The sequence below is a fragment of the Cricetulus griseus genome, chromosome 4 (genome assembly GCF_003668045.3).
Source record: "Cricetulus griseus strain 17A/GY chromosome 4, alternate assembly CriGri-PICRH-1.0, whole genome shotgun sequence".
Taxonomy (NCBI): domain Eukaryota; kingdom Metazoa; phylum Chordata; class Mammalia; order Rodentia; family Cricetidae; genus Cricetulus; species Cricetulus griseus.
In genome coordinates this window covers 89,825,904-89,851,731 of record NC_048597.1, presented here as the reverse complement: position 1 = coordinate 89,851,731, position 25,828 = coordinate 89,825,904, and the positions used below count along the sequence as shown (strand labels likewise).

The 25,828-nt window shown below is 38.8% G+C and overlaps 1 protein-coding gene across 1 annotated transcript; it reads left to right on the top strand.

Moving 5' to 3' along the window:
- The first annotated feature begins 6,499 nt into the window (after positions 1 to 6,499).
- On the top strand, positions 6,500 to 9,567 carry LOC100768137 (zinc finger protein 844). The gene is made up of 3 exons (XM_035443224.1): positions 6,500 to 6,577; positions 6,777 to 6,837; positions 7,983 to 9,567. The coding sequence occupies exons 2-3, from the start codon at positions 6,831 to 6,833 to the stop codon at positions 9,434 to 9,436; spliced, it is 1,461 nt and encodes a 486-aa protein (XP_035299115.1). The 5' UTR covers positions 6,500 to 6,577; positions 6,777 to 6,830; the 3' UTR covers positions 9,437 to 9,567.
- The last annotated feature ends 16,261 nt before the right edge of the window (positions 9,568 to 25,828 follow it).

Here is a 25,828-nt window from a genome sequence, read left to right as displayed (position 1 = left end):
TTAGGGAGGGTAGTTTGGCTACTCAGTATTAAGTTTCCTATTAAGGAAGTCTCCTACACAGATATGTACAATTAGAAAACACAGATATTTATATTATGATTCATAACAGCAAAATTATAGTTATGAGGTAAAATAATTTTATAGTGGGGGGTATCACCAGAATGTGAAGAACTGTATTAATGAGTCACAACATTAGGAAACTTGAGAACCATTGGTTTAGATTAATGTCTTGTGCAGCTGAGGCTTGCCTCACACTTATGTAATTGAGAATTGCTTAGAAAATTTAATCCTGACTCTGCTGTGTAGTCTTGGGAAGACAGTCCTGCAACTGCTTCCAGGCTGGGCCTTGACTGGCCTGTGAGCATGAAGAATATAACAGTGAATAAGTGTCCTCCAATCTCTCTGATTTTATTGGGAACTTAGAAATGAAAAGGGATCTGTGTAAGAATCAAGTTCACTAATCAACTGTAAGACAGATATAGTCACAGCACAGAAAGGGAGGGACAGGAAGGAGTTTCACTTTTCTGCTTTGACAGTAGTTGACATTAGCAATGAGTAGTGAGGTAATCAGGTTTTTCATGATGTTATTGCTTTAACAGTTGAGTAATATTACATTGTGTAAATGTAACACTTTTTAAAAATCCATTCTTCAGTTTTGGGACATCTTGGCTATTTCCAGTTTCTTGCTATTATGAATAAAGCTTCAATTAACATAGCTGAGCAAGAGTCTGTGTGGTAGGATGGAACATCCTTTGGGTATATGTCCAAGAGTGGTATAGCTGGGTCTTGAGGTAGATAGAGTCCTGGTTTACTGAGGAACCGTGATACTGATTTCCATAGTGACTGCATTAGTTTGCACTCCTACCGGCAATGGAGGTGTTTTTCCCTTGCTCCATATCCCCACCAGCATGAGTTGTCACTTGGGTTTTTGATAGAGCCATTCTGACAGGCATAAGATGGAATCTAGAAGTAGTTCTGATTTGGATTTTGCTGGTGGCCAATAATGTTGAACATTTCTTTAAGTGTTTCTCAGCTATCTGAGATTCCTCTGTTGAGAATTCTCTCCTTAGATCCATATCCCATTTTTTTTAATTTGGATTATTTAGATTTTTAACTGTAGGTGGATGTTTATTTTTTGCCCACATATAGTTGTTTTTAAGGCCTTTTACTTGTATTTCAGCTGTGTTAGAATATTCAGGGTTTGCTGTGGTAGGCTAGCTGGGCTCTGGCAATGACATATTGCCCTGGCTGTTACTGATTATATTCCTAGGCTAGGCATCTGGGGTTGGTGTGATTATAGGTCTAGGTGTTGGTTTCTGACTGGATCTTGGTTGGATGGGAGTTTTGTTCCTCGGTGTCTGTTCTCTGGAGTTTCAGAGCACATGTTTGGTGAGTGTTGCCTTTTTCCTGGCCTTCTTGGCTGGTGTGTTCAAGGGAGAATGCTTGCTGAAACTAGGGGACAGTGAGGCCAGCGGATGATCTTAGGGATCCACAGGAGTCATGGAGAGGTTGGAGGGGAAGCTACCTCTTGTCTTCTACTTCAATGATAGGGGCAACTAACTGTGAAAATCAGGTCTAGGGTAAGAGATAATGTGTTAGATATGTGGACAGCCTAACTGGTCTTCTGGCAGATGTGGCAAATAGTTGAGCAGTGGGTATCTGCCCCAATTGGATGCTAGGACACAGATATGAGGTGAGAAGGGAAAGGCATGTGGGGATGGTCTTTGAAATCCACAGGAGACATGGATATGGAAGGAGAAGTTGCAGCTGGAGTTTTGTTGCAGCCCTAAGGGCAACCCTGAGTATTGGGTCTTGGATAACAGAGAGTGGGGAAGGACTTTGGGCAGCCTATTTGATATCATACCCAACATCTTAATACTGATTAATCAGTATTAAGGGATCACTTATTTAACTTCTTTCTTTATTTAGATTTTTATTGTTGTTAAAGTACTATGTGGGCTGCGCATGTCAATCAGAAAGTATTCTTCTTGGGGTTGACCTGAGTTCATATACCAACACCCAAGTTTGGAGGCTCATAACCGCCTGCTATTCCAGATACAGAGGATCTGACACACTCTTTGGTATGTCACCTGTACACACATGGAAAACATTCTCTCTCACACTTTCAAACATACTCATAAAGATGGGGATAGACTTGTTTTCAAAAGTGCTTATGACTTATAAAGCAATTAGAAGAAAACAGATTGTTCTAGGTATATAATATAGATCATACAATATTTCTTTAAAAATCTGTTATCTTGCATTTGGTTTGAAAATATTTCATTCCCTCACTTTGATGCAGACTTATATCCAATCATTAATCATAATAAACAAAATGGTTTCTAAATGATCCTAACAGACATCCTTTTCTTTATCAAAATAGAATGAGATAGTTTTAGTAGTCAAAACTATATTTTACAATGTAGAAACATCAGAAGGCTTCAAGCAAATCTATTCAGTTTTGGTGGAACAGCTCTCCTCACCCAACCCATTTTCTATTATTTGCAAAAGATAGAACTAGAGAGCACAGGGTGAGTGAGTGGCAATCAGTGATTTCTTTGATTTTGATTTTAGTTAGAATCTTATCATTCTTGTTCAAGGGACTATGTCAAATTTGTAGGTCTGTCTTTGTGTCTCCTTTTATTAGTGGTACTATCTACATTGTGTGATTTTTTATTAGTTATAATCTAATTATATTGTTTCTCTGGAAAATTATAGACCTTCACCTATTTGATTTTCTGAAAAATTACTATATTATATTATGAGTTACTTGAGTATATTGGTTTGGAGACTTTCTGTGGAGAAACAGTTTTAGTTTTCTTTTCTTGATCTTGTCTCTCCTCATTTCTTGGCATATCTGTGTTACCACCATCAATTTTTGCATTTTTTCTATTTCAGATACTGATGTGGTTGATATATTGGTTTTTGGTTTTTAAAACCCTCTCATATTATTTTATCTGTGTCCTAGTTACTTCCAGCTGTCAGCATATTACAGCCTGTAGTCATCTGTGGGAACATCAGTTGAGGATGTGGCTCCATCAGAATGGCTGGTTGCTATGTCTTTGAGGGATTTGTTGATTGATGGTTGATGTGTGATGGCCCTTCCACTGAGAATGCAGTTCCCTAAGAAAATAGGTATGGGCTGTATAAGACAACTAACTTAGCATGAGACAATGACAAAGTAAATGAAAAAGCCAGGAAACAAATATTCCTCATTATTTTTGCCTTCAGTCATTAGCATGAATTTCTATCCTAAGCACACAAAATGATGGGTTGTGATCTGACAGAATTGGCCATATAAACTCATTCATTACCTGAGATGCTTTTGGTTAGAGAATTTAATCTCAGTATTAGAGAAGCAAGTTAGAACAAAAATGGTACACCAAATGTGATTTTGTTGTTGGGCAGAACCTGGGAATGTTATCTTTTGGAAGAATGTGGAAGATATCAGGACTTTGGATGGAAAAAGTCATAGAAACCTCTACACATAGCTGTTCTTGAAGGACATGGAAGATGGGAGTGTTGAGAGTAATGGCAGACAGTGGAGGTCCAGGTCATATGATTTCAGTGGGAAATAGACTCCATGATAAATTAAGCTAGAGGTCATTTGTGTGACATTTTGGCTTCTAACATTTCTTATTATGCCCATGCCCCCAAGAAAATTGAGTAAGGCAAAACTGAAAAGTAATGGGATGATTTCTTAGATGGAATATTGAATCCTTTGAATATCTATTACTGATGACTCATTCAGGACTACCGTTTAAAAAGCAACAAGTGGGTCATAAATGAATGAAAAGTCTGTGGGGTGTAGAGAAAAAAAGAACTAGGTAGTTTCAGATGGCAGTTAAGTGCTGAAGAGATGTAAGAATTTTCAGGGAGATTATCACCATTAAAGAAAAGGCCCTTGCACTACATTGAACGCCTAGCAAGATGCCCAAAGGGTAAGAATCTATTCTTTTATGCCCTCAGTTAATGGAAGGTTTACTACAGTGATTTCTAGTCCCAGGAAACAACTTCATACAAAGCCTACTCAGACTCTGGTTCAAACATGGCATCACAACTTAGAAACCAAATTTGGGGGAATCACTTATGTTATATTGGTTCTGGAAACAAGAAAGATGCAAAATTTAAGGCCATGCATTCTGTTTAGCACTGTTATAGGCATCTGTGTTTGGTAGAGTCAGAGCTCCAGTGAGGTGATTGTGAGAGTTCATTGCATGGGTTGTATTTTGAGAGCACAAGACTTTCAGATACTTAAGCCATGAGACATTTTCCATGGAGAACTGCATATATGGAGTGGATGTAACCAAAGAGAGATGTTTGGGAAGTTGTGGGGATAGCGACATCTAAGCCCTTTGAAAGTGAATCCCCTTGCGTCTGACACAGAGCTACTGGATTTGATGGTTACACTGCTGAATTTCAGGCTTGTCTTGTTCCAGTCTTACCTCACCACGTTTCAGTTCCTCTCCTGTGGAATGGGAATGGTTATTCTGTGCCATTGTATGTTGGAAAGATTTAACTTGTTTTCTGATTTTACAAGATGACACAGTCAAGAAATTGTCTTGAGTGTCAGAAGAGACTTTGGACATTTGAACAGTGTAGGGGCTGTTGCAGGCTATGAGGATCACTGAAGTGACTAAACACAGTTTCTTCATGACTCTGAGCCTATAGTGACCTGGGTCAGAATCTAGTTTACTGAATGAAAAGCTCCCACATAGGAATATGTATTTGCACACGTGTCTCTCCGTGGCAGCTTTCTTTGGCATGCTTGTGGAACCTTTATTAGGAATAACCTTTCTGGATGAAATTCCTCATTGGGTATGGTATTTGACAAATAGCCTCAACTCATTTCCTGTTCTTTCTACTATGTTGTGGTTGAAATTAATCAGCCAGTTTCCATCTTGTGATGTCCTGGACTTCACCACAATTGTAGATGGTATTACTAAATCACATAATATACAATTGGAATAATTGCTATTAAATGTTAAGTCATTTTGACAGTCTGATTTTTTAAAAAAATTGTTTTTATTTTTGTTTCTGAAAACAAGGTTTGTCTGAATAGCCCTGGCTGTCCTGAAAGTTGATCTGTAGACCAGGTTGGTCTTGAACTCAGAGATTCACTTGACTCTTGCTCCCAAATGCTGGGATTAAGGGTAGGCCAAGATTCCTGTTTTTTTCCAATGTGTATTATTGGGTGATGGGCCTAGAATATAGTTTTTGTATATGTTAAGCATATCCTGTTTTGCTCAGCTTCACCCCCCATCTTGAATTTTGATTTGTAACTGCTTAAATGCATTATTCCTTTTAGTAATCTTTATTAAAGTTACAATTTAAACTTCAGCTTTCTGGAAGATGTATACAGAACTGAAGTGAATGCATAACTCTTTATAGAAACTTCTGTAGGGGAAGCTGTAGCCACGCCTTCTTAGGGGCTGGCTACAGGGGTACCTGAGCAGGCTTGTGAGGGCATGGTCAGAGTGAGTAGGGGGACTGCGTTTTCGGTTTCGGTTTCTCTTTGCTTCTTGCTGTACAGACTACCACCGGCTGGCTGATTCGCTCTGTAAGTAAGGCTTTTCCCTTTTAAATACCCTTATATTTCTACCTGACTCCGTATTGGTAATTTCCTACTATATCTGGTGTACAGACTACCACCGGCTGGCTGGTTCGCTCTGTAAGTAAGGCGTTTCCCTATTAAATACCCTTATATTTCTACCTGACTCTGTATTGGTAATTTCCTACTATAAACTTCAGTAAAAAAATCTGAGTTTGGGGCAGGAGAGGTGGTGGCTCAGAGGTTAATAACACTGGCAGCTATTCCAGAGGTCTTGAGTTCAGTTCCCAGCAACCACATGATGGATCACAACCTTCTATAATGAGATCTGGTTCCCTCTTCTGGCATGCAGGCAGAATACTGTATATATAACAAATAAATCTTTAAAAAAATCTGAGTTCTTCCTATGTTTTTTGTTTGATTGATTGATTTTTATGGGGGAGACAGGTTCTTAATATTTGCTTCTTGGTGCCCTGGAACTGATTGCATATACCAGGCTAGTATTTAATTCAAAGGATGATATACCTGCTTCTGCCTTCTGAGTGCTTAGTGTAAAGGTATGAGTCAATATATCCACCTTGCTTATATTTCTCTGTAGTTAGTAATTGTTCACAAAATTTCTCAGATGTGTAATCAGTACTGTTGATCTGTCTCTCTGTGTCTGCTAATAGGCATTTCTCTGTCAAGGTGATAATTCTTTCAAAGAATTCAGAAAGGATATTGGCAAACCTCCTATCCAGTTTCCTTCTAAAGTGATTTCATGGTTATGTTATAATGTCAGTGTCCTAGAATAAGTGTGGGAAGTACCAGAATTATATGACTATATTGTCAAAGAAGTATACATTTACAATGTTGTCAGTATTGTGATTTTTGTTGTATATATGTATGGCATATTTTAGGATGTAGTGACCTATAATGATGTGCATGTCAACTTCACTCGGGAAGAATGGGCTTTGCTGGATCCTTCCCAGAAGAATCTCTACAAAGATGTGATGCTGGAGACCTATACGAACCTCACTGCTATAGGTAATATCGTGAGTTTTCCTTTATCTTTTAAAATAAGGGGACAACTATTTCTTGGTTATTGATGCACTTCTATAATCTGGATGAGAATGAGGAAGAATGATATGAATAAATTAGGCATGGTTCTAAGGATCACTGAAGAAAATAACTTAAATTTTACACAATTTCAAATAATATGTCATATATTTCCTGGTATTTTTAGGCTACAAATGGGAAGATCATAATATTGAAGAACATTGTCAAAGTTCTCGAAGACATGGAAGGTAATTTTCATGTGTATGCTGATACAAATGTGCCTCTGAAGATATTTTAATGTATCTAGAAGTTTTAAAGAAAAGCAACAGTGTAAATAATCACAGCTTAAGTGCTTTGACGATCATTAAATTCTCACAAAACTGTAAACATCAATGGCAGGTAAGTGAATTGTGTTTGCAAATCATTCTTTTAAGAAGGAAGACAAGGAATCAATGCCTTAACAGATACCACCATTTGAATCATAGCTCCATCAGAGCTATACTGTAGAATTGCCAATTCATTTAGTTTCATACTACTCATATTACAAAAGGTGTGTCTATATATATATTATATATATATGTATATATATATAAATATATAAATAATAGGTGATAAGTTTATGTCCAAATAGTCCACAGTAAAGCTAGTGTTACTAATATAGTTGTTCTGACTTTGTTAAGCTAAGTGAGATGAGCAGTTAGGGGGGAGTGTTGTGGAGAAACTTCAATCCCTCTACCATAAGTATATGAGGAATAGAAAGTTAAACTGTGAATGCAATGTGAAACCTTTGATTTGTTATTCTTCCTTTAGTAGGTATATCATGTGTCTTCTGGATACAAGCCATACAAATATAGGGATATGGAAAGAAGCAATGTATCTCCATCTTAGAACAAGTAGAAGATATATAGTAGTCCTTATGTTGAGTAAACTTGTTGAATGTGATTCAAGTTTACAAGTCATTAGTTTTCCAGCTTCACTGGTAATATATCAAAAAACCCATAGTGCAGAAAAGCCCTATGAGTACTAGGAATGTGTAAATAATTATGTTTGTCCTGGTTTTCTTTGCAAATGTAGTATGACTCATAGTATAGGAAAATTTATCAATGGAATAAGTGGGGTAAAGGTTGAGTTCTTCCAGTTCTCTTCAAATATGTGAAAACTCTCATAGAGAAAAAAGTTGTTATAAATGTGAGCCAGGTAATAAAGGCTCTTAACATCACAGGCATCTTCAAATATGCAAAACAATCCATAATGAAGGGTATAAATAAAGCGATAAATGCTTATGATATGATTACTCTTTACTATTAGAACAAATTGTAAGATTACTTCATACAGATATAAAGATTCAACAGTGTTATGGTAAAGGTTTTACATATGCCAATTATCCTTGCAGGCATGAAAGAAGTCATACTGGAGAGAAACCTTCTGACTATGATCAGTGTGTTAAAGCCTTTGCATATCACATTCATCTTCAGAGGCGTGAAAGAATTTATATTGGACAGAAACCCTATGAAGGTATTCAATGTGGTGATGCCTTTTCATGTCATAGTAGTCTCCAAGTACATAAAGAAGCATATACTGGAGAGAAACCCTATGAATGTAAACAATGTGGTAAAGCCTTTGTATGTCAAAGTAGACTCCAAATACATGAAAGAAGACATACTGGAGAGAAACCCTATGAATGTAAACAATGTGGTAAAGCCTTTGTATGTCCAAGTAGTCTCCAAATACATAAAAGAACACACACTGGAGAAAAACCTTATGAATGTAATCAATGTGGTAAAGCCTTTTCACAACATGGTCATCTTAACAAACATAAAAGAACACATACTGGAGAGAAACCTTATGAATGTAATCAATGTGGTAAAGCCTTTTCACAACACAGTCATCTTAAAGTACATAAAAGTACACATACTGGAGAGAAACCCTATGAATGTAATCAGTGTGGTAAAGGCTTTCCACATCACAGTTATCTTCAAATGCATGAAAGAACACATAATGGAGAGAAACCCTATGAATGTAATCAGTGTGGTAAAGGCTTTCTATATCACAGTCATCTTCAAATACATGAAAGAATACATACAGGAGAGAAACCCTATGAATGTAATCAGTGCGGTAAAGCCTTTGCATGCCACAGTCAACTCCAAACACATAAAAGAATACATACTGGAGAGAAACCTTATGAATGTAATCAGTGTGGTAAAGGCTTTACACGTTATAATCATCTTCAAACACATGAAAGAACACATACTGGAGAGAAACCCTATGAATGTAATCAATGTGGTAAAGGCTTTACACGTCACAGTCATCTTCAAATGCATGAAAAAACACATACTGGAGAGAAACCCTATGAATGTAATCAATGTGGTAAAGGCTTTGTATGTCAACGTAGACTCCAAATACATGAAAGAAGACATACTGGAGAGAAACCCTATGAATGTAATCAGTGTGGTAAAGCCTTTGTATGTCCAAGTAGTCTCCAAATACATAAAAGAACACATTCTGGAGAAAAACCTTACGAATGTAATCAATGTGGTAAAGCCTTTGTATGTCAAAGTAGTCTTCAAAAACATAAAAGAACACACACTGGAGAGAAACCCTATGGATGTAATCAGTGTGGTAAAGCCTTTGCACATCACAGTTATCTTCAGTTGCATGAAAGAATACATACTGGAGAGAAACCCTATGAATGTAATCAGTGTGGAAAAGCCTTTGTATGTCAAAGTAATCTCCATATACATAAAAGAATACATACTGGAGAGAAACCCTATGAATGTAATCAATGTGGTAAAGCCTTTTCACAACCCAGTCATCTTAAAAAACATAATATCACACATTTTGACCTGAAACCCTATGGATGTAATCAATGTGGTAAAGCCTTTGCACATCACAGTTATCTTCAAATACATGAAAGAACACATTTTGGCCAGAAACCCTATGAATATATTCAATATGGCAAAGACTTTTCACATCACCGTTATCTTCAAAGGCACGAAAGAATAAATTTTGGCCAGAAACCCTATGAATGTAATCAGTGTGGTAAAACCTTTGCAAGTCACAGTTATTTCCAAATACATAAAAGAATACATACTGGAGAGAAACCTTGTGAATGTAATCAGTGTGGTAAAGCTTTTGCATGTCACAGTAATCTTCAAAGGCATAAAAGAACGCATAGTGAAAAAGAAACCCTGTGAATGTAATTAATGTGATAAAGCCTTTGCATGTTATAGTTGTCTCCAACTTTCTAAAATAATACATACTGGAGAGAAATCCTATGAATGTAATCAATGTGATAACTCCTTTGCATCTATCAGAATCTTTGAAATCATGAGAAAATACACTGCAGAGAATCTCTATAAATGTAGTCAGTGTGGTAATGTTTTTGTACTTCATGTTGGTCTTTATACAAGAGTAAAACTCTTAGTGTACAATCTATCTGTTAAACTCATTGCATATTATGGTAGTCTTTGAGGACCTGAAAACTCATACCAAATGGAATCTGCTTATAAAGGATTTGGTAAGATCTTTGGCCAACACACTTACATTCAGTTACATTGGGTTATTTATGTGGTGATATATTATTTATGATTTAATAAAGCTTGCCTGAGGGTTCAGGATGCAAAGCCAGCCTTACTAGTTAGCTATAGAAGCTAGGTAGTGGTACACACCTTTAACCCCAGGACTCAGGATTAAGAGGTAGATGGATCTGAGTTCAGGGCCACCTAGGGCTACACAAGATTGAATTTTATTTTTATTTTTATTTATTTATTTTAAAGATTGAATCATTTTAAAATAGTAACGGCTCATACCTTTAATCTTAGGACTCATGAGAGTTATTTAAGACAGGAACAGGGTCTCAGATCTAGCATTCATTCTCCAGCCACTTTGAGGATAGGGCAGTATTCAGTCTGAGAGTGAGTCTCCAGCCATGTTGAGGCGAACATAGCAGTCTGAGTTAATCCAAGGAGTAGTGAAGTCAGGAGCAGTCTGAGGATCACCTCTTTGGTGTGAGCTGAGGTAGAGATAAAAGCTAGTGACTGGCTGCTTTGCTTCTCTGATCTTCAGCTTGAAGCTTGAACCCCAATACCTGTCTCTGGGTCTTTTATTTATTGTGTTACAATTGGTGCCCAATGTTAAAAGTACTAATTCACAAAAGGGCTGCTTTGAGGCCACTGGCCCAGCCCCAAGCCTGTGCTGCATGTGGGACTCCTGGCTGAGTCTCTCCTTCCTGAGTCCCTGCTCAATCAGCTAGGTTTTCTTCTAAAAATTTTGAGCAAGTTTGGGATTTTGGGTTGTAGCTTTTCTAAAGTCCTCAACTGCCACCAAAACTTGGGAAGCTTTTGGACTTTTCCTAGAGCTCCTTTCCTTGGGCTGACACTCTCAGCTCATGGCCACAAGCTAGTTCTCTGATTCAGACATGCTATGTCTCACAGTTCACTGGCATTGCTGGCAGATTTTTTTTAAGCCAATTGTAAATTCTTAAAGGAAGGAATTAGTTAAAAGAGTTTTTTCCCATACTAAAAAATGGAGAACATGATTAAAATGGAGAGAATTAGGTCTCCTTATGATTGCATTTTGGATGGTTTAAAAATGGAACAATTAAATGAAGGAATAATCAACTTAACTGAGATTGACATACTGTTAATTATTATTTTGATAATCTTAGTTGTCTTTTTTTGGATAATTCTTGGTTTATCTCTAAGAAAGTTGGTTAATATGAATGCTAAGATGTAAGCCTTGGAAAATTTGTTAAAGCAGATTATAGAGATATCGAAATCCAGACTGAGAAATTACATGGAGAAATAAGTTCAGCATTGCACTTTCATCTTATAAAGGGACACACTAAGGTCATCAGAGAATCACCAAATGATGGAGGATCAGTAAGAGCTATCTGGGAGCCTGTGACAATGCTAGATTTAGGGAAATTCAAGGAGGCTGTAGTTGCATATGGCATCCATTCACCATTTGTGAAGCAGATGATAAACACATGGTCTGTTTGTAATAGGGTTATCCCTATAGATTAGATAGATTTGATTAAAGATGTCTTAGAGCCTGGACCACAATTACAATGGACTCCTTGGTTCAGAGAAGAGTCTAAGAATATTGAACAATTTTGGGTTTATGCTGTGCAGCAGCATTAAATTTTTGGACAGAATTGGAGAAGCAGGAAAAAACTGAGTCATTTACAAAAGTTATACAAAGGCAGTCATAAGCAGTAAATAGATGATATCAGACTCAGAAACTAGAAAAATAATAATTGAAACAGTGGCTTTTGAAAGTGCTAATGCTCAATGCAAAAGGATAATTAGGCCTTTAAAAGCAAGATCAGCATCTTTAGAGGATTGGATCTGAGGTGCAATTAATATTGAAGCTCATGGCCATGATGATACATAGATAGGAGAGGTGATTTCAGCAGGTTGAAAAATGGAAATGACACATGTTTCAATTGTGGCAGGTAAGGTCACCTGAAAGGGACTGTAAATAGGGTGTTTCTAGAAATGTTTTGTAAGTGTAATCCCAACAGAACACCCCCACTTCTGGATTATGCAGAAGGTGTGGTAAAGGCAGGCATTGGACAAAGGAATATAGTTCAAAAAGAGAACATCAAAGTAATCCTTTGCCTTCAGAAACTGTCTAGAGCCTTTTGCAGGCCAAAGCCCCTATGCCAAAACCAGTTCATTTGTTTTCTGTCACCATGGATGAAACTCCTTCCCAGAACAATTAAATAACTAATGCCTATTGAAAGAAAGCATATTGTTCTGGAAGATAAAGAACTTTGGACAAATAAGCATCCAAAGTAGAAGGGAAAAAGTACCTGGGGAAAATTAACAAGAAAAGAAGTAATCTGATCTAATGCAATCTCTGAAGTCTACAAAGATGGAATCCCAGCTGGGTGGTGGAGGCACTGTCCTTAATCCTACTACTTGGGAGGCAGAAGCAGGCAGATTACAGTGAATTCAAGGCCAGCCTGGTCTACAGAGTGATTTCCAGGAGAGCCAAGGTCTACAGAGTGAGTTTCAGGACAGCCAGGACTGTTAACACAGAGAAAACCTATCTCACACAACAACAACAACAACAACAACAACAAAGGAAGTAACCCCATAACAATTCACCAGTACTATGATAACACCATTAAGCTGGACAATACCAACTTATGCTTGACTTTGGAATACAAACTGTTCAGAACAATTTTGAGATGGCTAGCTGAGATGATCCAGCCTCACAGACTCATTACTCTAGCCAGAACTTTAGACAAGCCTTGCACTTTCCCATTATACAGAGACTGGCCATAAATGATATAGCTTGACAATTAACCCAATATTTCTTTTCAGGATTCCTTAAAGATGCTGTTGCCCCCAGATAGCAGGAAGGAAACTTAAGAACACATTATCCACATTCCCAATGTGGGGTGGGTTGTTTTGGGTCACTCATTGGGTTATGTATATTTGTCATTGTTTAGGAGGATTGGTTACAAGTTGTTATTGTTTAAAAAAAAAGGAATACAGATATGATAGGATAAAAGGATTGATTATTGAATCTACTCTGAAAAGAAAAAAGAGAGGATATAGATATGATAAGGTAAAAGGTAGATTACTGAATCTACTTTTAAAATGCAACTACTAGTCACGCCTTTAATCTCAGCACTCGGGAGTCAGAGGCAGGCGGATCTCTGTGAGTTCGAGACCAGCCTGATCTACCAGAGCTAGTTCCAGGACAGCTTCCAAAGCCACAGGGAAACCCTGTCTCGAAAACAAAAACAAAAACAAAAACAACAAAAAATTTTACTCTGGTGCCCACACCACAAGCAAGTCCAATGTATCCAGCAAAAGCCTGGAGATTTAGATGAATGGTAAGACGTCTGGTCATTTGCTATGAGAATGTGTGTTTCCTTTGTTGTAGAGAGGGAGCAGCCTTACATACAGGCCTACAAAACCCCCAGGTATAAGGATTCACAATAGGATGTTGATGCTAGTGGGGCAAGGCTGGAAAAACAGGATGTACCTGTGGTTATTCTGGAAAACAACACACAGAGACCCCGTGGGAGTTGGGTCCCAACATCTCCCACTTCTTTATATCAAGTAAGAACTATAAGATTTAAAGAAAATATTCTATCAACTATCCTATCTTTGTGCATTATCGTACCTAAGGAAAACTATAACTATCTGTTTTCAACTCCATTGAAGACCATAAAAGGATAATATATAAGCTCTAGAACTGACAGAGACATCTTGCTGCCCAGACAGTCACTCAAAGTTTCTCAGTAACGTTGGGGCATCCATCTTCAGCCTACAGGCCACAATGTGTCTGGCAAACTTCTCAGCAAAGCAGGAAATTCTAAACTGTCCACCTACATTGGCAGTTTGTCCACCACTTTCCTCTGTGTCCTGCAGAATGTCTGGCAGACTCTTCCATGAAGCAGAAACCCTTTAGGACTGTCCATTTGTTTCAACAGTCACTTTCCTGTGGGTCCTGCATGTCCAGTTTATAAAGCAACAGTCAAACAGTTCAGGCAAGAACAGCTTCTTGCCCAAATGTCTAGACTTGCCATGTCAAAGGCAATCTTTATTTCTTCGATGCCCATCTTCCTCTCAGATATAATTGGTGTGCCAGGAGCAGTTGTAGTTGTGTCTTACTGTCAAGAAAAACCCTAAATCATTTAAATGCCATATATTCTGTAGATCTTTGAAAGTTTTGAAGAGTATCTATACATTTCAAATACATCTCTATATATCTAGAAAACCTTGTTTTGACTATTATAAGTGACTATATACAATCTGTACTTAATTATGTATCACGTTTTAAAAGATCTGTACCTAAATCAGAGGAGAAATATACATATCACAAAACTGACCTTAAATTTGTACCAACAAATGAAGATTCATTCCAACACAAAGTATTCATTTCTATATAATATTCCTCCTTTTTCCTTTAAAAAGAGATTGACTGTGAGCATTACCATTTTTTTTTGTATTTTTTTTTATTAGTTCAAATTAGGAACAAGCTTGTTTCGCATGTCAATCCCTTCTCCTTCTCCCTCCCCTACCCCCACTCCTACCCCTACCCCTGATGTACCCCCATCCCATCTACCCTCCCCTCCCCAGGCAGGGTAGGGCCCTTGATGGGGGCTCCCCAAAGTCCACCACATCATCCTGAGCCGGCCCTAGGCCCGCCCCCCCCATGTGTCCAGGCTGAGAGTGCATCCCTTCACGTGGGATGGGCTCTCAAAGTCCCTTCTAAAACTAGGGAAAAATACTAGTTCACTATCAGGGGCCCCCTAGAGTGCAGAGGCCTCCTAATTGACATCCATGTTCAGTTGTCTGGATCAGTCCTGTACTGGCCTCCCAGACAGCAGTCTGGGGTTCATGTGCTCCCCCTTATTCAGGCCAGCTGTTTCTGTGGGTTTCTCCAGCCTGGTACCAACCCCTTTGATCTTCATTCCTCCCTCTCTGCAACTAAGTTTCAGAGTTCAGTTCAGTGTATATCTGTGGGTGTCTGCCTCTACTTCCATCAGCCACTGGATGAGGGCTCTAGGATGACATAAAAAGTAGTCATCAGTCTCATTATAGGTGAAGGGCATTTAGGTTATCCTCTCCACCATTGCCTATATTGTCAGTTCGTGTCATCCTTGTAGGTCTCTGGAAATCTCCCTAGTGCCAGATCTCTCCTCAGACCTATAATGGCTCCCTCTAATATGGTATCTCTCATCCTGCTCTCCTCTATTCTTCCCCCAACTCAATATTTCAGCTCCTCCATTTCCTCCTCTCCTCTCCTCTTCTCCTCCTCTCATTCTGGCAGCTCCCTCTCCCCTACCCTCATGCTCCCAATTAGCTCAGGAGTTCCTGCCCCTTCCCATTTCTGGGGTCCATGCATTTTCCCCTTAGAGTCCTTCTTATTTCCTAGTTTCTTTGGTGAGGAGGATTATAGGCTGGTAATTCTTTGCTTATGTCTAAAATTCATATATGAATACCATGTTTGTCTTTTTGTGACTGGGTTACCTCACTCAGGATGGTTTCTTCTAGTTCCATCCATTTGCCTGTGAATTTCAAGATTCCATTGCTTTTTTCTGCTGAGTACTCCATTGTATAAATGTACCACATTTTCTCTATCCATTCTTCATTTGAGGGGCACCTAGGTTGCTTCCAGGTTCTGGCTATTACAAACAATGCTGCTATGAACATAATTGAACATATGTCCTTGTTGTATGGACATGCATTATTTGGGTATATGCCCAAGAGAGGAATTGCTGGATCTTGAGGTAGACAGATTCCCATTTTTCTGAGCAACCGCCAAACTGATTTCCAAAGTGGTCTTACAAGTTAGCACTCCCACCAGCCATGGAGGAGTGTTCCTTTTTCTCCACATCTTCTCCAGCATAGATTGTCATTGGTGTTTTTGATTTTAGCCATTCTGACAGGTGTGAGGTGGTATCTCAGAGTTGTTTTGAGTTGCATTTCTTTGATGGCCAAGATTTTGAACACTTTAAGTGTCTTTCAGCCATTTCGCATTCCTCTGTTGAGAATTCTCTATTTAGTTCTGCACCCCACTTTTTAATTTCATTGTTTTGTGTTTTGGTGGCTAGCTTCTTGAGTTCTTTGTATATTTTGGAAATCAGCCCTCTATCAGATGTGGGGTTTGTGAAGATCTTTCCCCATTCTGTGGGCTGTCGTTTTGTCTTACAGACTGTGTCCTTTGCCTTACAGATGGTTCTCAGTTTCAGGAGGTCCCATTTATTAATTGTGGATCTCAATGTCTGTGCTACTGGTGTAATGTTCAGGAAGTGGTCTCCTGTGCCAATTCGTTCCAGTGTATCTCCCGCTTTCTCTTCTAGAAGATTCAGTGTGGCTGGATTTATGTTGACATCTTTGATCCATTTGCACTTAAGGTTTGTGCATGGTGACAGATATGGATCTATCTGCAATCTCCTGCATGTCCGAATCCAGTTGTGCCAGCACCATTTGTTGAAGAGGCTATCTTTCATTGTATAGATTTAGCATCTTTGTCAAAAATAAGGTGTTCATAGGTGTGTGGGTTAATATCAGGGTTTTCAATTTGATACCATTGGTCTATATGTCTATTTTTGTGCCAATACCAAGCTGTTCTCAGAACTATGGCTCTATAATAGAGCCTGAAGTCATGGATGGTGATGCCTCCAGAATATCCTTTTTGTACAGAGTTGTTTTGGCTATCCTGGGTTTTTTTGTTTTTCCATATAGGTTGAGTATTGTTCTTTTATGTGAAGAACTGTGTTGGGATTTTGATGGGGATTGCTTTGAATCTGTAGATTACTTTTGGCAAGATTGCCATTTTTACAATGTTGATTCTACCCATCCAGGAAATGGGAGATCTTTGCATTTTCTGGTATCTTCTTTAATTTCTTTCTTTAAAGACTCAAAGTTCTTATTGTACAGGTCTTTCACTTTTTTGGTTAGTGTTACCCCAAGATATTTTATGTTGCTTGTGGATATTGTGAAGGTGATGTTTCTCTGATTTCTTTCTCATTGGATTTATCATCTGTATATAGTAGGGCTACTGATTTTTTTGAGTTAATTTTGTATCCTGCTACTTTGCTGAAGGTGTTTATCAGCTGTAGGAGTTCCCTGGTAGAGTTTTTCGGGTCACTTATGTAGACTATCATATCATCTGCAAATAGTGAAAGTTTGACTTCTTCCTTTCCAATTTGTATCCCTTTGTTCTCCTTTTGTTGTCTTATTGCTCTTGCTAGAACTTCAAGTAAAATATTGAAGAGATGGAGAGAGTGGACAGCCTTACCTTGTTCCTGATTTTAGAGGAATCACTTTGAGTTTCTCTCCATTTAGTTTGATGTTGGCTGTTGGTTTGGTGTATATTGTGTTTATCATGTTTAGATATATTCCTGTTATTTCTGTTCTCTCCAAGATCTTTATCATGAAGGGATGTTGGATTTTGTCAAAGGCTTTTTCAGCATCTAGTGAGATGGTCATGTGGTTTTTCTTTTTCAGTTTGTTTATATGGTGGATTACATTGATGGATTTTTGGCATGTTGAACCATCCTTGAATCCCTGGGATGAAGCCTACTTGATCATAGTGGATGATTTTTCTGATGTGTTCTTGGATTTGATTCACCAATATTTTGTTGAGTATTTTTGCATCAATGTTCATGAGAGATATTGGTCTGTAGTTCTCTCTTTTAGTTGTATCTTTGTGTGGCTTGGGTATCAAAGTGATTGTAGCCTCATAAAAAGAGTTTGGCAATGTCCCTTCTGCTTCTATTGTGGAACAATTTTTGGAGTACTGGTTTTAGCTCTTGTTTGAATTTCTGGTAGAATTCTGCAGTGAAGCCATCTGCCCCTGGATGTTTTTTTGGTTGGGAGGCTTTTGATGACTGCTTCTATTTCATTCGGGGTTATAGGTCGATTTACACTGCTTATCTGTTCTTGGTTCAATTTTCGTAAGTGATACCTATTCAGAAAATTGTCCATTTCCTTTAGATTTTCGAATTTTGTGGAGTACAGGTTTTCAAAGTATGACCTAAAGATTCTCTGGATTTCCTCAGTGTCCATTGTTATATCCCCCTTTTGGTTTCTGATTTTGTTAATTAGCATGCTCTCTCTCTGCCTTTTGGTTAGTTTGGCTAGAGGTTTGTTTTCCTTGTTGAACTTCTCAAAGAACCAACTCTTTGTTTCATTGATTCTTTCTAATGTTTTCCTAATTTCTATTTTATTGGTTTCAGCCCTCAGTTTGATTACTTCCTGGCATCTACTCCTTTGTGGTGAGTTTGCTTCTTTTTGCTCTAAAGCTTTCAGTTGTTCTGTCCATTCTCTAGTGTGACTTTTCTCCAGTTTCTTCATGTGGGCACTTAGTGCTATGAACTTTCCTCTTAGTACTGCTTTCAGAGTGTCCCATAAGTTTGGGTATGTTGTGTCTATATTCTCATTAAATTCTAGGAAGTCTTTAATTTCTTTTTTTTTTATTTCTTCCTCAACCCAGGAATTGTGCAATTGTGTGTTCTTCAATTTCCACGAGTTTGTAGGTTTTCTGCAATTTATATTGCTGTTGAATTCTAACTTTCAAGCATGGTGATCTGATAAGATACAGGAGGTTATTTCAATTCTTTTGTATCTGTGGAGGTTTGCTTTGTTACCAACTATGTGGTCAGTTTTAGAGAAGGTTCCATGTGGCACTGAGAAGAAGGTATATTCTTTTGTGTTTGGATGGAATGTTCTATAGATATCTGTTAAGGCCATTTGGGATAAAACGTCTGTTAGATCCTTTGTTTCTTTGTTAAGTTTCTGTCTGGTGGTCTTGTCTAGTGGTGTAAGGGTGGTGTTGAAGTCTCCTACTTCACAATAAGTGTGTGTGGTTTAATGTGTCGAATGAGCTTTAGCAATGTTTCTTTTACAAATGTGGGTGCCTTTGTATTTGGGGCATAGATGTTCAGGATTGAGACTTCATCTTGATGGAGTTTTCCTGTGATGAGTATGAAATGCCCTTCTTCATCTCTTTTGATTGATTTTAGTTTGAAGTCTAATTTGTTAGATATTAGGATTGCTACACCAGCTTGTTTCTTGGGCCCATTTGATTGGAAAATCTTTTACCAACCCTTTACTCTGAGGTAACGCCTGTCTTTGAAATTGAGGTGTGTTTCTTGTATATAACAGAAGGATGGATTCTGTCTTCGTATCCATTCTGTTAGCCTGTATCTTTTTATGGGCAGGTTAAGACCATTGACATTGAGAGATATTAATGTGCATTGATTGTTGGTTCTTGTTTGTTTTGGATTTATTGTTGGTGGTGTCATTGTGTGTGGATTTTGCCCTCCTGTTTCTTTTTTGTGTTTGGTAAAATTAGATTATCTATTGCCTGTGTTTTTGTGAGTGTATTTATATTCATTGGGTTGGAGTTTTTGTTCCAGAACCTTCTGTAGTGCTGGATTTGTGTATATGTATTGTTTAAATCTGTTTTTGTCATGGAATATCTTGTTTTCTCCATCTATAGTTATTCAAAGTTTTGCTGGGTACAGTAGTCTGGGTTGACATCCATGTTCCCTTAGTGCTTGTAGGGTATCTTATCCAAGACCTTTTGGCTTTCAGTTTCCATTGAGAAGTCGGGTGTGATTCTGATTGGTTTGCCTTTATATGTTACTTGTCCTTTTTCCTTTGCTGCTCTTAATATTTTCTCTTTATTCTGTAGATTTGGTGTTTTGAATATTATATGTTGGGGGGACTTCTTTTTTTGGTCCAGTCTGTTTGGTGTTCTGTAAGCTTCTTGTACTTTCATAGGCATATCCTTCTGTAGGTTGGGGAAGTTTTCTTCTATGATTTTGTTGAATATGTTTTCTGTACCTTTGAGCTGTATTTCTTCACCTTCTTTTATACCTATTATTCTTTGTTTCGGACTTTTCACGGTGTCCCATATTTCTTGGATACTTTGTGTTAGGGATTTGTTGGACTTGAGATTTTCTTTGGCTGATGACTGTATATCCTCTAATGAGTCTTCAGCAACTGAGATTCTCTCTTCCATCTCTTGAATTCTATTGGTTATACTCACATCTTTAGTTCCTGATCATTTATCCAGCCTTTCTATTTCCAGCATCCCCTCATTCTGTGTTTTCTTTATTGTGTCTATTTCAGCTTTCATGCCTTGCACTGTTTCAAGTGCTTCCTTCACTTGTTTGGTTGTTTTTTCTTGGCTTTCTTTAGATTCTTTAAGATATTCGTTTGCTTCTTGAAATTTTGGTTTGTCTTTTCCTCCATTTCATGTAATTTTTTGCTTGCTTTTTCTTCTATTTAAGGGATTTTCTTGTTTCCTCTGTAAAGGTCTCTATCATCTTCTTAAGTTAATATTTGAGGTCCATCTCTTCTTCATGCTCTGTGTTGGGCTTTTCAGATCTTGCTGGTGTGGAGTCCCTAGATTCTGGTGGTGTCATATTGGTTTTCTGTTGTTGAGTGTGTTCTTACTCTGTCTTCTTCCCAATCCTTCTTCCAGTGAGTGGAGGTGGGGTCTCTCCCTCTCTCTGGTGGCAGGTGGAGGGCTCAGCCTCTGATAGCAGCTGGATGGCAGAGGGTGGTGGCTGGACAAGGGTGGGGTGTGACCGGACTCAGGGTGGGCTTTCCCCATTTTGGAAGGTCCACTCTTGTCCGGGTGGGCTCAGGCAGAAGTGAGCAGGGGTTGATTGGCGAAGTTGGGTGGGACAGAGCAACACTGAGACTTACCTGAGGCTCGGACACCTGGTGCAGGACAGAGGGCAGACTGTAGACAGGGGTGAGGTGTGTCCAGACTCAGGGTGGGCCTTCCGGTCTTGGCCCCTGATCATTACCATTTTTAACCATTTAAAAATTTTAAAATGAAGAGTGCATAGCTGGGCGTTGGTGGTGCATGCCTTTAATCCCAGCACTTTGGAGGCAGAGGCAGGTGGATCTCTGTGAGTTCAAGGTCTCCAGAGTGAGTGCCAGAATAGGCTCCAAAGCCACACAGAGAAACCCTGTCTTGAAAAACCCAAAAAAAAAAATGAAGAGTGCATAATTTAATGCATCATGTGGAGACTAGGGACCTCATTCCCCTCTCTTAATTTTTTGGAGTTGAATTTTTGAGGAGCTATGAGCACAGTTTATATTTCCTTGTCTTGAGGATTATATGGCATACCTGTTTTGTGATCAATTTTATATTGAGTACAAAATAGCTGAAATGCCTTTTTAAAATATCCAGATCCACTGTCTGTTTATCATTTTTAGAACTCCCATGTAAGCAAAACATTTTTCAAACAATGGCTTATCACATGTTTAGTGGCCTCTCTAGTTCTCACATGGCCATTAAGAAACTGGAATATGTATCAAATGGCATGTGTACATATTTTAACTTGTCAAATATTGCAATATGAGTAACATCCATTTGGCATAAATGACTAGGAAGTCATTTATGAGGGTTCACTCCTAAATTAGTTACAGATAAATATTGTGGGCACATCTCACTTTTTGACAATTTTGACAAACAGTCTTTCTAGTTAAACTAAATTGCTTTGTTAGACTTCTGGTATTTTGATGATGAAAGTTATGAGACTGCAGAGCTCTCTTTACCTGAGATAAAGTGACCAATTTTGTTAATGTATCTGTTGACTTGTTCTTTTCAGCCTTTGGGCTGGAAAGGTTTGAATGAGCTCTTATGATACCCAAAAAATATGGCAATTTCTTAGATGAATTGCATTTTGAATTTGCTCAAACAATGTTCTAACCTGATGATTATTAGATCCTATGTATTGAATCATCTCTACCACTTGAAGAGCTTTAAAAATATGTTGATTGTCAGTTTGTCGTCTATAACATAAGCTGCTCTTTTATTAGAGGAACCATCAGAAAAAAACTAACATAGCAGTTTTTTACAGGACTGTTCCTTACAATTTTTGGGAATATAAAAGGATGCATTAGTGTAAATTATAAACTGATTATTAATTTTCCCTGAAATTTGAGCAAAAGCAATTGCTCATGAATCACTGTTCTGAAACAACCAATCAACTTGTTGCTTGGTATAAGGAACATGTATCAGACTTGGTTCTTTGCCCAATTTTCTTCTAGATTCCTTATGACATTTCTGTATTATATATCATTAATATAACATATCTGTTGATGCTGGATTATACTGTCTAACTGTAGAAGAACTTGTTTACCCTCTTTAGTTAACTGTCTAGGTGAATTGAATTAGAGTCTTATTTAAGGGTTTTAAATCACCAGTAGATGCTCTTAAAAAAGGACGTAACTATTCAATATTTTCCAATAACTTTTGAAAATCATTCAAAGATTGCAAACTATCCTTTCTAATCTCTAATTTCTGAGGCTTAATTTCTTTCAGCTATAACATATGTTCCAAACAACTCTTGAAAATTACTTGAAGTTTGTGAATAGTCTTTTTTAATCCAACATGTTAAGCTCTCATTAGCTGCCAATGGCTCATTTGTATCTTAGCTGACATGGCCTAATTTGTATCTATTTTGCCTCCTTCCCAGGTGGGGATTTAACAGGGTAGCCATTGTACCAACTTTTTTATTTTGTAGATTTTCTTTTTTAACCCTAAAAATTTAGGAGGATCTCTGTATCCTCTCCTCTGCTAAACTCTATAGAATCATCCATACAGATTCCCTTTGCTCTTAGGCCATGTTGTAGGCTTCTGCTATTTTTTTATTTTTTGTCTTTTTTTTTTCAACTGGCTCTGATGGCTTAAATCACCAACCTTTCTTTTTAAGACCAGGACTGATTTGATGCTCTTTTTAACTATATCCAAAGCAACTTAAGTATTTCCTTTTGTTAATATTCATGCTTTTACAATCACATTTCATACACATGTATGGCCACAACATACATACAGAGCATACATACATCTTTTGTCATCCTTTTTTCCCTAGGCCATGATTAGTTTGTTGAAATGAAACTTTCTTAATTGAAATCTCTTTTTAATTTTATCATGAAACCTTAAGGAAACTGTATTGAGATAAACTTACTTTCTTAATGACAGAAAGGGACACAATCACTGCCAGCCCATGGGATGAACCATATGAACAAAACTCACAGAGGAGAGGAGGTGGGGGTAGGAATGGCCCTCTTTATCATAGCTTGGCATCTCTGGGAGGTCTTGAGGACTGCCACATATCTGTCTATTCCTGTATGGTGTTCTGTAGGGCCTGGGTCTTTTCTTTATCCACTTGGACATAATGTACTTCCTCATCCGACATGGCAGATGATGTGGATGGGTTGCAGTGAGGGCTCAGGGAGCCCGTCTGGAAGTCCAGGGCTAGGTAATCCACATTGCCACTACTCTTTTTCAGAGCTGGGCTGTTGGTGCCACTGGGGACAGGGGTTTTGCATAGGGACATAGTTCTCCCCGCTGTCTCTGGAGTCTGTGTTGATGATGCTTTGTCTGGGGATGGGATGGCAATACTGGGAGGAGCTGAAGTTAAAGGTGTGGTTGACTGTGGACCAAGACTTGGTGACAGGTGACTTGAAAGGGAGCTCATTGTTTCTCGGGTCAAGGGGTGCTGGCTTTACTTTTCAGCCAGGCTTGAGGTTGTGATTGACTAGGGGTGGCTGAATCTCACTTTCTTGGCTGGAGCCTCTATGAATAGGAAGGGCTGTGGATGGGTAGCCTAGTGGGTCAAAGTGATGGGGCCCTGTGCTCATGGGGATGTAGACACTTTGGGTATTGTCCCATGCTCGTTCTAGAGGTAGAAGAACCTGGGTTTATGGGCACATAGTTATCATCAGAGCTGGTACTGTCTGATCAACCCACCATAGTCTTCTTTGGAGATTTGGCAAACCAGCATGCAGTTTCTCCACCTCATGTTAGGTACTTGTAGTTGCTGACTTGAGGTCTTTGTTGAGGGCTGTCCCACTGAGGTGTCTTTGCCTGACTTGGCTTGGGGGGCCGGGGTGGGCGAGTTATGGCTGAGTCCACTAGGAGGTATCCAAACTCCCAACACAGGGTGTTTCTGGGTGCCTTGAAGGTGCACACATCTTCATATCTGTCTCAGACCCTGTGAGGATGCCCTCGGTGTGGCTGTGTGAAGCCTGGCTATGGGGGAGGTCAAAAGAACTGTCTTTGAATTCTGTATTGTGTCAGCTTGACTTTGGAAGGCTATAGAATCCTTGGACTTGACTGCTGACTCTGCTGATGTATTATTGCCAGGGGCAAGTTTTTGTAAATTTTTGTATCACTCTCCTTTTGGGTGCCCTGAGAGAAGCTGGCACTCCTTGCATTTTCTGTCCTTTGGCTTATATACTGGTGCAAGTGTTGATACTCCTGAGGTGCACTGGTGGACAAGGCAGGCTGGATGTGACTTGACACAGGGGCTCACATGTCTACTAGAGTGTGATGGTGCTGAGGACTTCCTTGCTCAGAACAGGTGCTGACTGGAGCTGCTGAACTCAGCTGGAGAAGAGCTATGATTGACTGAAGAAACGTTTCTCAGGGAGTCATGCTCTCCTCAACATGATTGAAGCCATAGATCTGGCAGATGCTCTGGACCCACTTATTCATGTTAGCCTCTGTCTCAGCCACCAGGTCTTGATATCTAACATAAAACTCTTTTGGAGCTCTTTCTTGCTGAAGGTCAGGCCTACATCCACCTGCTCACAGAAGTTTAGGTTGGTGATCCACAGGGGTTTATTGGAGTGTTCATTCTTGTAGTGTTCCAGAACATCTGGGTCACCACTCATCTGGTGCTCTGCAGGATAAACCAGCATTTCTTCCAAGCACAGTGCCCCAACTTTTTCTTGGGAGGCAATTTCCTTAGCCAGACGGTACACACCGTATCATTGCCACTGCTCATGTCGCCAGCTGACTGCAGCCCTCTGCAGGTTAGAGTGGCTTGAACAGACAAGGGTGCAGTCTGCTGGGTCAGCTGGCTGTTGGTGTGCAGCTCTAGGGGGAGGGGTTCTTCAGAATTGGATTCCCCGAATTTCTTTAATAATTTTCTTAGTATTATCATGTAATAGAAACCTTGGACTTGTCTTTTCCAAAGTTAAAATGAAATCTTACCAGTACTTTGTTTCTTTAACAATTTAACTTACTGAAGTTTCTTGGTCCAATTCAGCTCTCTTAGGAGTTGAGGTACTCATTTTCTAGTACGTTTTCAATCCAACTCTCTTAGGAGTTGAGGTACCCATTTTCCAGTACCTTTCTAACCCACCCTCATAAATCCTTACTTGCTGGCTAGCCTTCTGAGGGTGATCTCTCAGGGTTGCCTTTCTTTCCCAATCTTGGTGGGACCTCCAATTGTGGTGTCCATGCCTTGAGCAAGTCCAGTGTATCGGGAGAAAGCCTGGAGATTTAGATGAATAACAAGATGTCTGGTTGTTTGCTATGAGAATGTGTGTCTCCTTTATTGTAGTCAGGGAGCAGCCTTATATACAGACCTACAAAAATCCCTAGTATAAGGGTTCACAACAGGATGTGATGCTAGTGGGGCAAGGCCAGGAAAACAGGACGTGCCTGTGATTATGCTGGAAAACAACTCACAGAGACCTTGTGGGGGCTGGGTTCCAACATTTTACATGGATTAGACTTCTGTATATGGCATATAAATGTATATAGATACAAATTTGAGATTAATTTTGTTAAAATATAGTGTACATATATTTCTAACTGTTCAAGGTATTGTACCTTAGTTAACAATGTAATGCAAATTTCTAGTCCTTGAAAGATATTAACTATGTGATATAATAAATGAGATATGTCTACTTCAGAGAAGATGATGGGCATCGAAGAAACTCACAT